The sequence below is a fragment of the Somniosus microcephalus genome, chromosome 12 (genome assembly GCF_052327205.1).
Source record: "Somniosus microcephalus isolate GS21.2 chromosome 12, FLI_Smic_1.0, whole genome shotgun sequence".
NCBI lineage: Eukaryota > Metazoa > Chordata > Chondrichthyes > Squaliformes > Somniosidae > Somniosus > Somniosus microcephalus.
The window spans coordinates 31501739-31517059 of record NC_140998.1 but is presented as its reverse complement, the minus strand read 5'-3'; the positions used below and the strand labels follow the sequence as shown (position 1 = coordinate 31517059).

Genomic DNA, 15321 nt, shown 5'->3' with positions numbered 1-15321 from the left:
GTCATCAGTTATGCTGTTAACTCTTTCTGCGCTGAATGAGCTGCAGATGTAAGCGACCAATCTGATATGGATCAGACTTTGTCACTTTTCTATCGCAAAACCACTTCCGTTTGCAGCAATTCTGCAATCTACTGGGGCTCCCAGTTCTTCAGTCTACCCTATTTGTATTGAGATAAATAACTGAGCAGCAGAGAAAACAACCCTACATGATTTTGGTTTTTTTATCTCATTTTTCGGGCAAGGATCGTACAAGCTAGAAATGTGAAATAATTGTGGACTGAATGCTCTGCCACTTACTGCACTGGTGACAGTGTTTTCCGGCTGTAATTTAAAAGAGCATCTAATAACGCATAGTTTTGTATTGAGCTTGCACTGAGCCCTGTTTTATGCTCCACACCTCGGTGAATACAGCCGCAAAGTAATCTCCTTCCATCGCATGCATGCACGCCACCCAGCCAAGGCACAGTTCATTTGGTTATTGCCCCCTACTCATTGGAGGTGATTTTCCCTCAGTCCTCAGTGGGTGAATGCACTGTGTGATGTAGTACTGAACAGTACAGACCAGACAGGTTTGCAGTTCAGTTCTTGGTCTGTTCTTTCTCAGTGGTGGGTGTGCTAGTTAGTCACCATGTCCTTGAACGGGAATCGGCAAGGATCGACCTACGTTCCCACTTCACAATTCATGAAGTGCAGGAGTGTGGAGAGAATTGGCCTTGGCTATAACACCCCCATGGTCAAACAGACTGCCGAGAGTTGCTGTGCAGGCTTGCACATTAAGAATGACCATTTGGGTTCAATGCAGGGAGGCTGTTGGGAGTCCAAGGAACAGTAGACCACATAAATAAGTTTTTTTTTTTTAATTCGTTTATGGGATGTGGGCGTCACTGGCAAAGCCAGCATTTATTGCCCATTCCTAGTTGCCCTTAAGAAGGTAGTGGTGAGCCTCTGCCTTGAATCGCTGCAGTCCGTGTGGTGAAGGTACTCCCACAGTGCTGTTAGGTAGGGAGTTCCAGGATTTTGACCCAGCGACAATGAAGGGTTGGCGATATACTTCGCAGTCAGGATGGCGTGTGACTTGATGGGGAACTTGGAGGTGGTGGTGTTCCCATGCGTCTGCTGTCCTTGCCCTTCTAGGTGGAAGAGATCGTGGGTTTGGGAGATGCTGCTGGAGAAGACTTGGCGAGTTGCTGCAGTGCATCTTGTGGATGGTACACACTGCAGCCACAGTACGCCGGTGGTGGAGGGAGTGAATGTTTAAGGTAGCGGATGGGGTGCCAATCAAACGGGCTGCTTTGTCCTGGATGGTGTCGAGCTTCTTGAGTGTTGTTGCAGCTGCACTCATCCAGGCAAGTGGAGAGTATTCCATCACACTCCTGACTTGTGCCTTGTAGATGGTGGAAAGACTTTGGGGAGTCAGCAGGTGAGACACTCGCCGCAGAATACCTAGCCTCTGACCTCTTGTTGCCACAGTATTTATGTGGCTGGTCCAGTTAAGTTTCTGGTCAATGGTGACCCCCCAGGATGTTGATGGTGGGGGATTCGGCGATGGTAATGCCGTTGAATGTCATGGGAAGATGGTTAGACTCTCGCTCATTAGAGATGGTCATTGCCTGGCACTCCTGTGGCACGAATGTTACCTGCCACTTCTCAGCCCAGGCCTGAACGTTGTCCAGGTCTTGTTGCATGCGGGCATGGACTGCTTCATTATTGAATGTGAATGGCGCTGAACACTGCAGTCATCAGCGAACATCCCCATTTCTGACCTTATGTTGGAGGGAAGGTCGTTGATGAAGCAGCTGAAGATGGTTGGGCCGAGGACACTGCCCTGAGGAACTCCTGCAGCGATGTCCTGGGGCTGTGATGATTGACCTTCAATCACCATAACCATCTTCCTTTTGTGCTAGGTATGACTCCAGCCAGTGGAGCGTTTTCCCTCAATTCCCATTGACTTCAGTTTTACTAGGGCTCCTTGATGCCACACTCGGTCAAATACTTTCTTGATGTCAAGGCCAGTCACTCTCTCCTCTCCTCTGGAATTCAGCTCCTTTGTCCATGTTTGGACCAAGGCTGTAATAAGGTCAGTAATTTAGGGCAGCACGGTGGCATAGTGGTTAGCACTGTTGCCTCACAGCGCCAGGGACCCGAGTTCAAATCCGGCCTCGGGTGACTGTGTGGAGTTTGCACATTCTCCCTGTGTTTGCGTGGGTTTCCTCCGGGTGCTCCGGTTTCCTCCCACAGTCCAAAGATGTGCGGGTTAGGTTGATTGGCCATGATAAAAATTGACCCTTAGTGTTAGGGGGGATTAAATACGTGGGGTTACGGGGATAGGGCTTGGGTGGGATGGCTGTCGGTGTAGGGACCGGGTGCTAGGGTTTGGATGATCAGCCATGATCTCGTTGAATGGCGGAGCAGGCTCGAAGGGCCGAATGGCCTACTCCTGCTCCTATCTTCTATGTCTATGTCAGGAGCCGAGTGGTCTTGGCGGAACCCAAACTGGGCATCCGTGAGCAGGTTATTGGTGAGTAAGTGCCGCTTGATAGCTCTGTCGATGACCCCTTCCATCACTTTGCTGATGATTGAGAGTAGACTGATGGGGTGGTAATTGGCCAGGTTGGATTTGTCCTGCTTTTTGTGGGCAGGACATACCTGGGCAGTTTTCCACATTGTCGGATAGATGCCAGTGTTGTAGCTGTACAGGAACAGCTTGACTACAGATGCGGCTAGCTCTGGAGCACAAGTCTTCAGCACGACTGTCGGGGCCCATAGCCTTTGCTGTATCCAGTGCGCTCAGCTGTTTCTTGATATCACGTGGAGTGAATCGAATTGGCTGAAGACTGGCTTCTGTGATGGTGGCAACCTCGGGAGTAGGCCAATATGGATCATCCACTTGGCACTTCTGGCTGAAGATCGTTGCAAACGCTTCAGCCTTGTCTTTGGCACTCACCTGCTGGGCTCCACCATCATTGAGGATGGGGATATTCATGGAGCCTCCTCCTCCCGTTAGTTGTTTAATGGTCCACCACCATTCACGACTGGATGTGGCAGGACTGCAGAGCTTTGATCTGATCCGTTGATTGTGGGATCACTTAGCCCTGTCTATAGCATGCTGCTTCCACTTTTTAGCATGCATGTAGTCCTGTGTTGCAGCTTCCCCAGGTTGGCACCTCATTTTTAGGTACGCCTGGTGCTGCGTCCGGCATGCTCTCTTACAATCCTTATTGAACCGAGGTTGGTCCCCTGGCTTGGTGGTAATGGTAGAGTGAGGGATATGCCAGGCCATGAGGTTACAGATTGTGGTGGAATACAATTTTGCTGCTGCTGATGGCCCACAGCGCCTCATGGATGCCCAGTTTTGAGCTGGTAGATCTGTTCTGAATCTATCCCATTTAGCACGGTGGTAGTGCCACACAACACGATGGAGGGTGTCCTTGGTGTGAAGACAGGACTTCGTCTCCACGATGACTGTGCGGTGGTCACTGCTACCAATGCTGTCATGGACAGATGCATCTGCGACAGGTAGATTGATGAGGACGAGGTCAAGTAGGTTTTTCCCTCATTTTGGTTCTCTCACCACCTGCCGCAGGCCCAGACTGGCAGTTAAGTCCTTCAGAACTCGGCTAGCTTGGTCAGTAGTGGTGCTACTGAGCCACTCTTGGTGATGGACATTGAAGTCCCCCGCCCAGAGTACGTTCTGTGCCCTTGCTACTCTCAGTGCTTTCGGGAAAGGAGAAGTAAAAGGGGAGAAAGTTGCAATGAATATCTGACTTCCAACAAAATTCTTCAGTGAATTTAACAACTGGTTTCCATTCTCACCAGATAGACGTGATTCGTTCTCTGTTTTATGTTTACTAGTCCAAACAGCAGGTTTACAAACCAGTTTTTCAGAATTTACTGATAAATTGGTGCCAGTCTCGCTGAAGAAATAATGAATAAAGCACCACCTGCCACCACGTCACGTGATCCGTGACAATCATTACAGCTCCCGAGCTAGTCAGCAGAAACTTCATTGCTTAAATAATCACAAATTGTTAGTGTATTTTTTTCATGTAGATGCCAGCATTGGCTCAGTGGGTAGCACTCTCGCCTCTGAATGAGAAGGTTGTGGGTTCAAGCCCCACGCCAGAGACATAATCTAGGATGACACTTCAGAGCAATACTGAGGGAGTGCTACACTGTCAGAAGAGCTGTCTTTCAGTTGAGATGTTAAATGGAAGCCCCGTTTGCCCTCGGGTGGACGTAAAAGATCCCACGGCACTATTCGAAGAAGAGCAGGGGCGATTTCCTTCCGGTGTCCTGGCCGATATTTATCTCTCAACACCAAAAACAGATTATCTGGTCATTATCTCATTGCTGTTTGTAGAAGCTTGTAACTTGGCTGCCGCATTTCCTAAATTACACAGTGAATACCATTTAAAAGTACTTCATTTGCTGTAAAGTGCTTTGCGATGTCCTGAGATCATGAAAGACGCTATATAAATGTAAGTCTTTCTTTTCTTTCAGATGCAGAGCTGCTGTTCCTGAATTGTGATTTATTTGAGGCAATGACTATGTGGATGTACTTCCTGGTGACTGTACAAGACCTTGTGGTTAAGAAACGCTACCTCTGCTGCAGCCATCTGTAAGATATTTTGTGATCATTTCTGTTTGCCACTGTTTTAGTGGCTTGAATGTTGTCTTAGTTACAGTGACTTGTCAGCTGTTCCACAAGTGGGAGGGGACCTCTCTCATTACAAGAGCTGTTGGGACATTTGTTTATTGGCATATTTTAGAAAATTTGATGTTTCAGAATTCTTTATTTTCTGCCATCTGCATCAATCAGTGTTCTTTGTCAAAATAGATGTCTGTTTCTACTGGATTCTGTGCAAGTTTTGACACTGCTATTTTTCACTCTCCTGCAACGTTCTCCTTGAAACTTCTCCTTTAGCTCCCTCCTCCCTTTGTCGTTTCCTCCTCTTGCTTGACGGCGTCCTCGCTCCTTTGTAAAACACTCTTAAGAGTACATTCTACTCCAAAGGGCACTGTATAAGTGCAAGTTCATTTTGTTTAAAGAAGACGACTAATGTGTTGGTATATTAAGAACTTCAGTATGTCAAGCACAGCATGTTGGAATGCTTAACCCTCCCACAACATGGTGCCACAGCCAAGATCAGGAAAATTGTAGGTGCAATCCCTTGGCAACAACTATTTTTGTGTCAACATTTTCCATTATAAATTCCTATGTGCACAATTATAATGGAATCTGCCTATGTAAATTTGTCACATTGTAATTACACTCTCCTGCCACTATTGAGTAGAAATTTGGCAGGAACTAGCAGGCAGATGTAAGATTTATAATTTTTTTTATTATTCATTCCTGGGATGTGGGTGTCGCTAGTAGCGCCAGCATTTATTGCCCTTGAGAAGATGGTGTTGCGCCACTGCAGTCCGTCTGGCGAAGGAACTCCCACAGTGCTGTTAGGGAGGGAATTCCACAAGCCCCTTCCTATCTCTGTAATCTCTCCCCCCCCCCCCCCGAGATATCTGCGCTCCTCTAATTCTGGCCTCCTGAGCATCCCTGATTATAATTGCTCAACCATCGGTGGCCGTGCCTTCTGTTGCCTAGGCCCTACGCTCTGGAATTCCCTGCCTAAACCTCTCCACCTCACTACCCCTCTTTCCTCATTTTAAGACGTTCCTTAAAACCTACCTCTTTAACCAAGCTTTTGGTCACCAGCCCTAATTTCTCCTTATGTGGCTCGGTGTCAAATTTTTTGTCTTTTAATACTCCCGTAAAGCACCTTGGGATGTTTTACTACATTAAAGGTGCTATATAAATACAAGTTGTTGTGGCATGAATGTTACTCACCACTTAACAGCCCAAGCCTGGCTGTTGTCCAGGTCTTGCTACGTGTGTGCATGGACTGCTTCATTATCTGAGGAATTTCAAATGGAACTGAACACTGTGCAATTATCAGTGAACATTTCTGACCTTATGGTGGAGGGAAGGCCATTGAAGAAGTAGCTGAAGATAGGGCTACAAGAGCAGGCCAGAGGCTGGGAATTCTGCGGCGAGTATCTCACCTCCTGACTCCCCAAAACCTTTCCACCATCTACAAGGCACAAGTCAGGAGTGTGATGGAATACTCTCCACTTGCCTGGATGAGTGCAGCTCCAACAACACTCAAGAAGCTCGACACCATTCAGGACAAAGCAGCCTACTTGATTGGCACCCCATCCACCACCATAAACATTCACTCCCTCCACCACCGGCGCACCGTGGCTGCAGTGTGTACCATCTACAAGATGCACTGCAGCAACTCGCCAAGGCTTCTTCGGCAGCACCTCCCGAACCCACGATCTCTTCCGCCTAGAAAGACAAGGGGAGCAGATGCACGGGAACACCATCACCTCCCAAGCTCCCCTCCAGGTAACATACCATCCAGACTTGGGACATTTATTGGTGTTCCCTCATCATCTCTGGATGAAAATCCTGGCACTCTCTACCTAACAACATTGTGGGAGTGCCTTCACCACATGGTCTGCAGCGGTTTAAGAAGGCAGCCCACCACCACTGACTCGAGGGTAACTAGTGATGGGCAATAAAATGTCAGCCTTCCCAGCGATGCCCATGTCCCAAGTATTAAAAAAAAAGGGAAGAGAAGCACTGAACAGAGAAGAAGCCTTCCATAGGGAGGAAGGAATTGGCCTTGACTCGGTTGCTAGCACCCGAGACTATGGGTTCAAGCCCCAATCGAGGGACTTGAGCACAATCTGGGCTGGCACTTCAGTGCAGTAGTGAGTATTTTTGCATGAGATGTTAAACTGAGGCTCTGTTTGCCCTCTCGGGTGGATGGCACTGTACGAAGAAGAGCAGGGATGTTCTCCCGGTGCCCTGGCCAATATTTATCTCTCAAGCAATATCCGTTTTTTTTTTTTAAAAACAGATTGTCTGCTCATTTATCTCATTGCCGTGTATGGAACCTTGCTGCTACATTTGCATATATTACGAATGTGACTGAACTTTTTTTTTAAAACTTAATTGGCTGTGAAGCACTTTCAGATGTTCTCTGCTCGTGAAAGGTGCCATATAAATGCAAGTTTGTTCTTTTTTTACTTTTGCGCATCTGATTAAATAGGGATTCAGCGCAGGACTGCAGAAAGCCACTTGCTTGCCGTCCTTGTGAAGGGGAAGCTATATGTGATGCAAAAAGACCTGGTGATGTCAACAGGAATGTTTTCCAATTGTATGATTTAGGCTAGACAAAGTAAAAAAAAAGAAAGACAGGCTTGCATTTATATAGCGCCTTTCATGACCACCGGACGTCTCAAAGCACTTTATAGCCAATGAAGTACTTTTTGAAGTGGAGTCACTGTTGTAATGTGGGAAACGCAGCAGCCAATTTGCGCACAGCAAGGTCCCACAAACAGCAATGTGATAATGACCAGATAATCTGCTTTAGTGATGTTGGTTGAGGGATAAATATTGGCCAGGACACTGGGGATAACTCCCCCGCTCTTCTTCGAAATAGTGCCATAGGATCTTTTACTTCCACCTGAGAGAGCCGACGGGGCCTCGGTTTATCGTCTCATTCGAAAGACAGCACCTCCGAAAGTGAAGCACTCCCTCAGCACTGCACTGGGAGTGTCAGCCTAGCTTTATGTGCTCAAGTCCCTGGAGTGGGACTTGAACCCACAACCTTCATGACTCAGAGGCAAGTGTGCTACCCACTGAGCCACAGCTGAGCAGCTAGATGCATGGATGAACTACAGAATTTGTTCATCCCTGTTTAGCATAAAAATAAAACAAAAAAGGTGACTCAACCGTGGCTAACAAGGGAAATTAGGGATAGCATAAGATCCAAGGAGAGGACATATAATTTGGCCAGAAAAAGCAATAAACCTGAGGATTGAGAGCAGTTTAGAATTCAACAAAGGAGGACAAAGGGATTAATTAAGAGGGGGAAAATAGAGTATGAGAGTAAGCTTGCCGGGAACATAAAAACTGACTGTAAAAGCTTTTATAGATATGTGAAGAGAAAAAGATTGGTGAAGTCAAGTGTAGGTTCCTTGCAGTCAATCAGGGGAATTTATAATGGGGAACAAAGAAATGGCTGACCAATTAAATACATACTTTGGTTCTGTCTTCACAAAGGAGGACACAAATAAACTCCCAAAGATGTCGGGGAACATAGGGTCTTATGAGAGGGAGGAACTGAATGAAATCAGTATTTGTAGGGAAATGGTGTTTGGGAAATTGATGGGATTGAAGGCCAATAAATCCCCAGGGCCTGATAATCTACATCCTAGGGTACTTAAGGAAGTGGTCCTAGAAATAGTAGATGCATTGCTGGTCATCTTCCAAAATTCTATAGACTCTGGAACAGTTCCCATTGATTGGAGGGTAGCTAATGTAACCCCACTATTTAAAAAAGGTGGTAGAGAGAAAATGGGGAATTATAGACCGGTAGTGGGGAAATTGCTGGAGTCCATTATAAAAGATGTAATAACAGAGCACTTGGAAAACAGTGACAGGATCGGACAAAGTCAACATGGATTTACAAAAGGTAACTCGTGCTTGACTAATCCTACTGGAATATTTTGAGGATGTAACTGGTAGAATAGATAAGGGAGAACCAGTGGATGTGGTGTATTTGGACTTTCAGAAGGCTTTCGATAAGGTCATGCATAAGAGATTAGCATGCAAAGTTAAAGCACATGGGATTGGGGGGTAAGGTACGGACTTGGATAGAGAACTTGTTGGCAGACAGGAAGCAAAGAGTTGGAATAAACTGGTCTTTTTCCGAGTGGCAGGCAGTGATTAGTGGGGTACCGCAGGGATCGGTGCTAGGACTCCAGTTATTCACAATATATATTAATGATCTAGACAAGGGAACTAGATGTAATATCTCCAAGTTTGCAGACGACACAAAGCTGGGTGGGCGTGTGCTGTGAGGAGGATGCAGCGAAACTCCAGTATGATTTGGACAGGTTGGGTGATTGGGCAGATGCATGGCAGATGCAGTATAATATGGATAAATGCAAAGTTATCCACTTTGGTGGCAAAAACAGGAAGGCAGGTTATTATCTGAATGGCAATAGATTGGGAAAAGGGGAAGTGCAACAAGACCTGTGTGTCCTTGTGCACCAGTCGCTGAAGGTAAGCATGCAGGTGCAGCAGGCGGTTAAGAAGGCAAATGGTATGTTGGCCTTCATAGCGAGAGGATTCGAGTACAGGAGCAAGGATGTCTTGCTGCAGTTGTACAGGGCCTTGGTGAGACCACCCCTTGAGTATTGTGTGCAGTTTTGGTCGCCTTAACTGAGGAAGGATGTTCTTGCCATGGGGGGAGTGCAGCAAAGATTCACCAGACTGATACCTGGGACGGCAGGAATGACGTATGAGGAGAGATTGGGTCGATTGGGCTTGTAATCGCTCGAGTTTAGAAGAATGAGAGGGGATCTCATTGAAACGTATAAAATTCTGTCAGGACTAGACAGACTAGATGCAGGAAGGCTGTTCCCAATGGCGGGGGAGTCCAGAACCAGGGGTCACAGTCTAAGGATAAGGGGTAAGCCATTTAGGGCTGAGATGAGGAGGAATTTCTTCACCCAGAGAGTGGTGAACCTGTGGAATTCTCTACCACACAAGGCAGTTGAGGCCAGTTCATTAAATATATTCAAGAAGGAGTTAGATATATTTCCTAAGGCTAAAGGGATCAAGGGATATGGGGAGAAGGCAGGGACAGGGTACTGAATTTGGATGATCAGCCATGACCTCATTAAATGGCGGAACAGGCTCGAGAGGCCGAATGGCCTACTCCTGCTGCTATCTTCTATGTTTCTATGTAAACTTGCTCAGGTACACCTCACCACTCTGTGCTGCCACATTGTGAAGTTTTTAAAACATCAGCTTATTGGCCATTTTTGATGCGTGTCAAGAAATCTGTGGAGAATCTAGTAGCAGCTGACATTCACATTTGCCTTTTTATTCTCTTAAAAAAAAAGTTTAACAGATGGGTTCAAAGTCACTTTAACATCTGTATGGGTTCAAAATGAACATGAAGTAGTCTCAACCTACTGGTTGTGAGGTCGCAGTACAAAACTCATTTAGTACAGCTGAGCAATAAATTATCAAACTCACTCGGGAAGGACATGAGGATAGTAGATGTGCTAAATGGATAATTGGTGCAGTTGGAACTGCTCTGTGTAAGGATTTAGACACACTTGCCACAATAAATGGAGTTTTACTTTGCATCTAACCCTTAATATACCTTTCTGGGAATGCTTGTTGCTGACAAAATGAAAAATGTCCCATTCCCCACATCTTGGTGATCATATCTGAAATAAAAACGTTTAATAATGAAGGCTATAATGACAATTTCAAGCAGTAACTTTTCTGTCTTTCTGCTCTTGTCCTGTAGACTCAGCTGATTTATTTTTGTTCTGGCAGCAATGGCACTGAACTGGACTGAATGCTGAACAGCCTGACGTGTCCTGAAGACACCGACCATGCACAGCCTCGCTGGAGAGAGGCCACATGGGCAGGATGCTGAACCCTGCTCTCGGCCTCTGTCCCAGGCCCGTGTCTACTTGGAGCAGATCCGGAGCCGAGTGTCTCCCAGCATCCAGGAGGCCCAGCAGGCAACCAGAAGCACAGCCACCAAACGAGACTACCTGGTTGATGCGGCAAAACAGATCCGCTTAGCGCTGGACAGAGAGGTCAATGAGGATTATGAAGCTGCATTTAACTATTACAAGAATGGCGTGGACCTGCTCTTGAAGGGAGTGCAAGGTATACATTTTATTTAGAACTTCCAAATGTTTTAATCCACGGTAATTTAGGAAGAGACTAGATTATTGAAGCGTTGATGAGCAGCAAGATGTGCATACATTGGCGGTCATACTGCACCTGTTATTGTTTTGTCCTAAGGTGAAGCTGTCCTGCATAAAACCTCACAATGCAAACTCCTTGGAGTCCATTGTTACTGTTGGACCATTCAGCCTCTTTGTAATGTTTTGTTTGTCGCTATATTTAAAGCGAGACCCTCTTTATTCGCACATTTGGCAAATCTTTTATTTGTTGCATCTTCACTGATGACTCATTGGGTAAATGCACACCGCCTGTTCTGGTACTGAGTCATACCAATCAGGATGGTCCCAGTTCCATCACCAGTCTGCGCTGAGTTAGCTATCTGAGCTGGGATAGCAATGGAAACAGTCCATTTAACCTCGGTGCCTGGGGTTAGAGACCCTGCCATGAATCACTGCATTCAGGAGCAGTGGGGGAAAAGTTGAGTGTGGAGTATTTTTTTTAATTTAATATTTTAACCAAGGACTAATTTGCAGTGAATTGTCACAAAACATATTGTGCCATTTTTGCATGATATTATGGCAGCAAAAATTGAGTGTACTCTCCCTTTCCCCAGAAGCAGTCAGTGCCCCTTTTAATAATTAAGTAAGTAAGTATGTATGATTTCAAAGGTAGAAGTAAGAGCTGGGGCTCTCTTGATGGCTCAGCTAGGTTATCCAGTGAGTAGTGGACCCATACAGACCAGCAAGGCCCAGCTTTGTGGCCTAGTATGTGATGAGTTAACTGATCTCGAGGTGGGGCGGGCGTGAGGTGCTGTAATTGGCCACAGTGTGTCTGGGTTATGGAGGGGAAGATTATGCTGTTCTGCTTGTGGAGATTGGGTGAGACGCGATTGGGTTTGGTTGGGATGCCTTTCATGTCGAGCAGCCTGGTGACAGTCACTCTGAGCTCATGTGTGAATAATGGCTCCTTGGTTGAGATGCGAGAGGGTGCGCAGTACCCGTGGATCTGTAACCCACCAAGGAGTCGATACATTTAGGACAAGAGAGAAAATTGGTAAATAAATAAACCACATTACTTAAATATGAGAAGGTTACGCTAGTGGCAGGGACAAGAGGTGTAGAGAGAACAATGAAAATTCAGAGCCAGAATATTGAGTGAGTTGACAGCGGATATTGTTTCCATGGCAGACTAGAACTTAATCCAGCTAAACTATGTGTTTTGGTTGAAATCAGCAAATTTGTACACTGTTTTCGGTAATGGGAGTACTTTCAATGATGCTGGATTGGTGTACTCGTAGAAGTTGACACAGGAAATGGCAGTTTTGTTGGAGGTTCACCTTTCAGTGGAGAAAAATGTTGGCTTTCCAACCAGGCGATCATCTTGGTGCGAGTTGGAGGGCTGTCATGGCACTCTAATCTCTGAGTCATGCCTGGGATCGCGCTTGACTGTGTTTAGCTAGGTTGTCGGGTCCGGCACACCTTGGTTGCTCAGTCTTGCAACTTGGGAAGGCACCAGAAAGAGCGTTGACGTTATCCATTTCTCCTGCTCCGCCGGCAAGCAGAGTGCCAGTTGACTTTGATTCATGGAGACAGCATTGATGGTGGAGAAGAATCCTGAGGTCTGCACCGTTGTAACTTCCCTGCAGGTGAATGGCCTCATCAGGATTAATGAACCCTAAGCGCCCATGCCCGCAAGCCCCATCCATGTGATTGAGTTCCTAACTTTTGCCAAGATATTCTGGTGCAAAAGAATCATTCTTCCGCTTACACATTTCTCCCAGCATTGGTAGAGACCTGGAAGTTGGTCAACCATTGCCTCAGCTGTGGAGAATGTATGTGTCGTTCAACCTAATTCACTGACCATTCTGGCTTGACCAAGTTTGATTGTTCTGCTTTTTTTTAATTGCAGTTGATCCGAACAAAGAGCGGCGCGAAGCTGTGAAGCGAAAAACGACACAGTATTTGAAGCGAGCCGAGGAAATATTCAACTCTCACTTACAGGGAAGCTTAGGAAATGGTACCGACGATTCTGTGGTATGAAGAGCTGCGTAGAATCTGGAAACCGATGACATGTTTTAAGTCTTGCCGTACTAAATTCATACTGGATAGATGGCAGGCTGAGGTCCTGTGACAAATGTCGGTCCTTTTTCCTGAGATTTCTCATTTCTGTAGTCAGGACTGTCTCCGATCTCCTCTCATTGGGATCTTTGAATTGCTGTGACCACTCCCATGAATGCCAGTTACGTTATCACATTGAGGACTGGCATTGTCCATGTAAAGTATAATGTATCCTCTGTTTTCAGGGCTTGGGCCAGACTGGCTAATCCTGGAAAGCCTGCTATATCTGCAAGTTTAATGGGGCTGGGCTGCACAGGGCACTGGTTGTATATGCAACAAGACTGGACTGCTGATGTCCAGATATTCAGCACGGCTGAGCCAGCAATTTTAAAAAAAATAACGTGTCATTTTATCCCACATATATATCGTCTTCTCCCATCCCCAACATAGACACATGCATAATATTCATGCTCAATTCTTTGAACAATTTTGAATAATCTAAGAGAAGTTGGAGGGGGCGCGGGAAACAATCTTGGTGTAAGTGTTTTGCAGACCTTTTCAAGTCCTTGCATCATTTATTTGAGCAATTGTGTCAACGCACCATTGCACTACTTGCACATTGATGACAATTACATGTGATTCTTCTGGTTCTTATGACTCCCCAAAGAAACACAAAGTTCACTAAACACTTGTTCATGATGCCTGTTTCTCTTTTAAGAAAATATGTGATGTGTCTTCAGATTATGTTACTTGGATGGAAATGGAAAATTGCAGGACTATCATCGATACAGTGATGATGTTCATTCCTATTACTCAATCACTGCTTTCATTGCATATGCCTTTTTTTTTGCTTGGATTTACTGGGCTTATAGCACAGATGGCATGATGCCAACTTGCAGGTCACAACGGTACTAATGTATGCCCCTTTACCCCTCTTTATCAATGAAAAAACAGTCAGTAGTGGGAATGAAATGAGTTTTTGCACTCTGTCTCCCATTCTCAGCATCCAGCATGTCCAGGTCAGGCATAGGGTGGGTTTAGATAGAGTACCTTTTACACTGTCCTTTTAAGTACTCCCAGGATTGCTTTGTGCTGTGGAATTATGTCTGCTTGTAATGTATCAAGTGATTACTTTATTCCCCTCTATTGAAAGCTGGCACTGTTGGCCACAGACGATGTCAACTCCCTCGTTTTTCTTCCACCATTTGTAGGGTTTCAGCAGCCTGAGGTTTCGGCCAAATAGAATTCTCAGCTCCCCTGTAGAGGACCTGAAAATGTCCAAGGTCATAGCGATCATCGACAAGGTAATCATTCTCACCCTTTCCCTGCACCCCACCCCAGTTACAACATAACCTTACAGCATTAGTGTTTGCGAATGTGCAAGTGGTTTGTAGTAAAAGACTCTTGCAGTTAAACTGTGGATTTAATACAATTTTTCAACAATAATATTTAAAGTGGAACTGTTAGTATTGGTGCATTGTTCTTTGTAGCCCAAGTGCGATCCTCTGTGTCAGCTGTGGCTCAGTGGGTAGCACTCTCCCCTCTGAGTCAGCAGGCTGTGGGTTCAAGTCCCACTCCAGGGACTTGAGCACAAAAATCTAGGCTGACGCTCCAGTGCAGTGCTGAGGGAGTGCTGCACTGTCGGAGGTGCCATTTTTTGGATGTGATGTTAAACTGCCCTCTCAGGTGGACATAAAACATCCCATGGCACAGAAGAGCAGGGGAGCTTTCCTTGGTGTCCCGGCCAATATTTATCCCTCAGTCAACATCACAAAAACAGATTATCTGGTCATAATCACATGGCTGTTTGTGGAAACTTCGTGTTTCCTACCTTACAACAGTGACTACTTAATTGGCTGTAAAGCGCTTTGGGACGTCGTGAAAGGCACTATATAAATGCAAGTCTTTTTTCTCTATGATGGACTGTCCATTGTATTTATTCCAGCTAATGAACTGTTACTGATTTTAAGGAATTCCTTAGACATTTTCTGTGGTAATTTGATCGGGATAATTGTGTTGTAGATTGTATGTGCACTTGATTTGTAGTGATGTTCAGACTTCTTTATGTCAAAGATTTAAGGCAGAGTTCTGACGAAAGGTCATCGATCTGAAATGTTAGCTCTGTTTCTCTCTCCACAGATGCTGCCTGACCTGCTGAGTATTTCCAGCATTTTCTGTTTTAATTTCAGATTTCCAGCATCTGCAGTATTTTGCTTTTGTTTCAGATTTTTCTTTAGTTTCCCCTTTTTCCCCCCTTTACATAATGTGATTATAAAAACCAAGCTGCAGCTACATTCTACACTCCTTCCGGTTTCAGAAGAAATGAGTCAAAAATGTTGCCCTGGGTCTTTGTAGGTCGCTGTTGCCTGTTTTCCCCCCCCCCTTTTTTTTAAATCATAGCAGGATTTGAAGTTTTCCGTCTGTGATCTGCCCAAAATTTCTGCTTTCCTGGAGTACTTATAGGCACGCTGAGTT

General features: G+C 45.6%; 1 protein-coding gene across 5 annotated transcripts in view; it reads left to right on the top strand.

Moving 5' to 3' along the window:
• rps6kl1 (ribosomal protein S6 kinase-like 1) overlaps positions 1-15321 on the top strand; it is a 72695-nt gene that overhangs the window by 35387 nt on the left and 21987 nt on the right. For 4 of the 5 annotated variants that reach the window (XM_086002721.1, XM_086002724.1, XM_086002723.1 and 1 more), the window contains exons 2-5: positions 4501-4618; positions 10398-10768; positions 12698-12822; positions 14058-14150. In XM_086002721.1, the coding sequence (XP_085858847.1) occupies positions 10486-10768; positions 12698-12822; positions 14058-14150 (501 nt within the window). In that variant the 5' untranslated portion in view covers positions 4501-4618; positions 10398-10485. The remainder of the gene's footprint in view (positions 1-4500; positions 4619-10397; positions 10769-12697; positions 12823-14057; positions 14151-15321) is intronic. The other variant, XM_086002722.1, reaches the window with a different exon arrangement.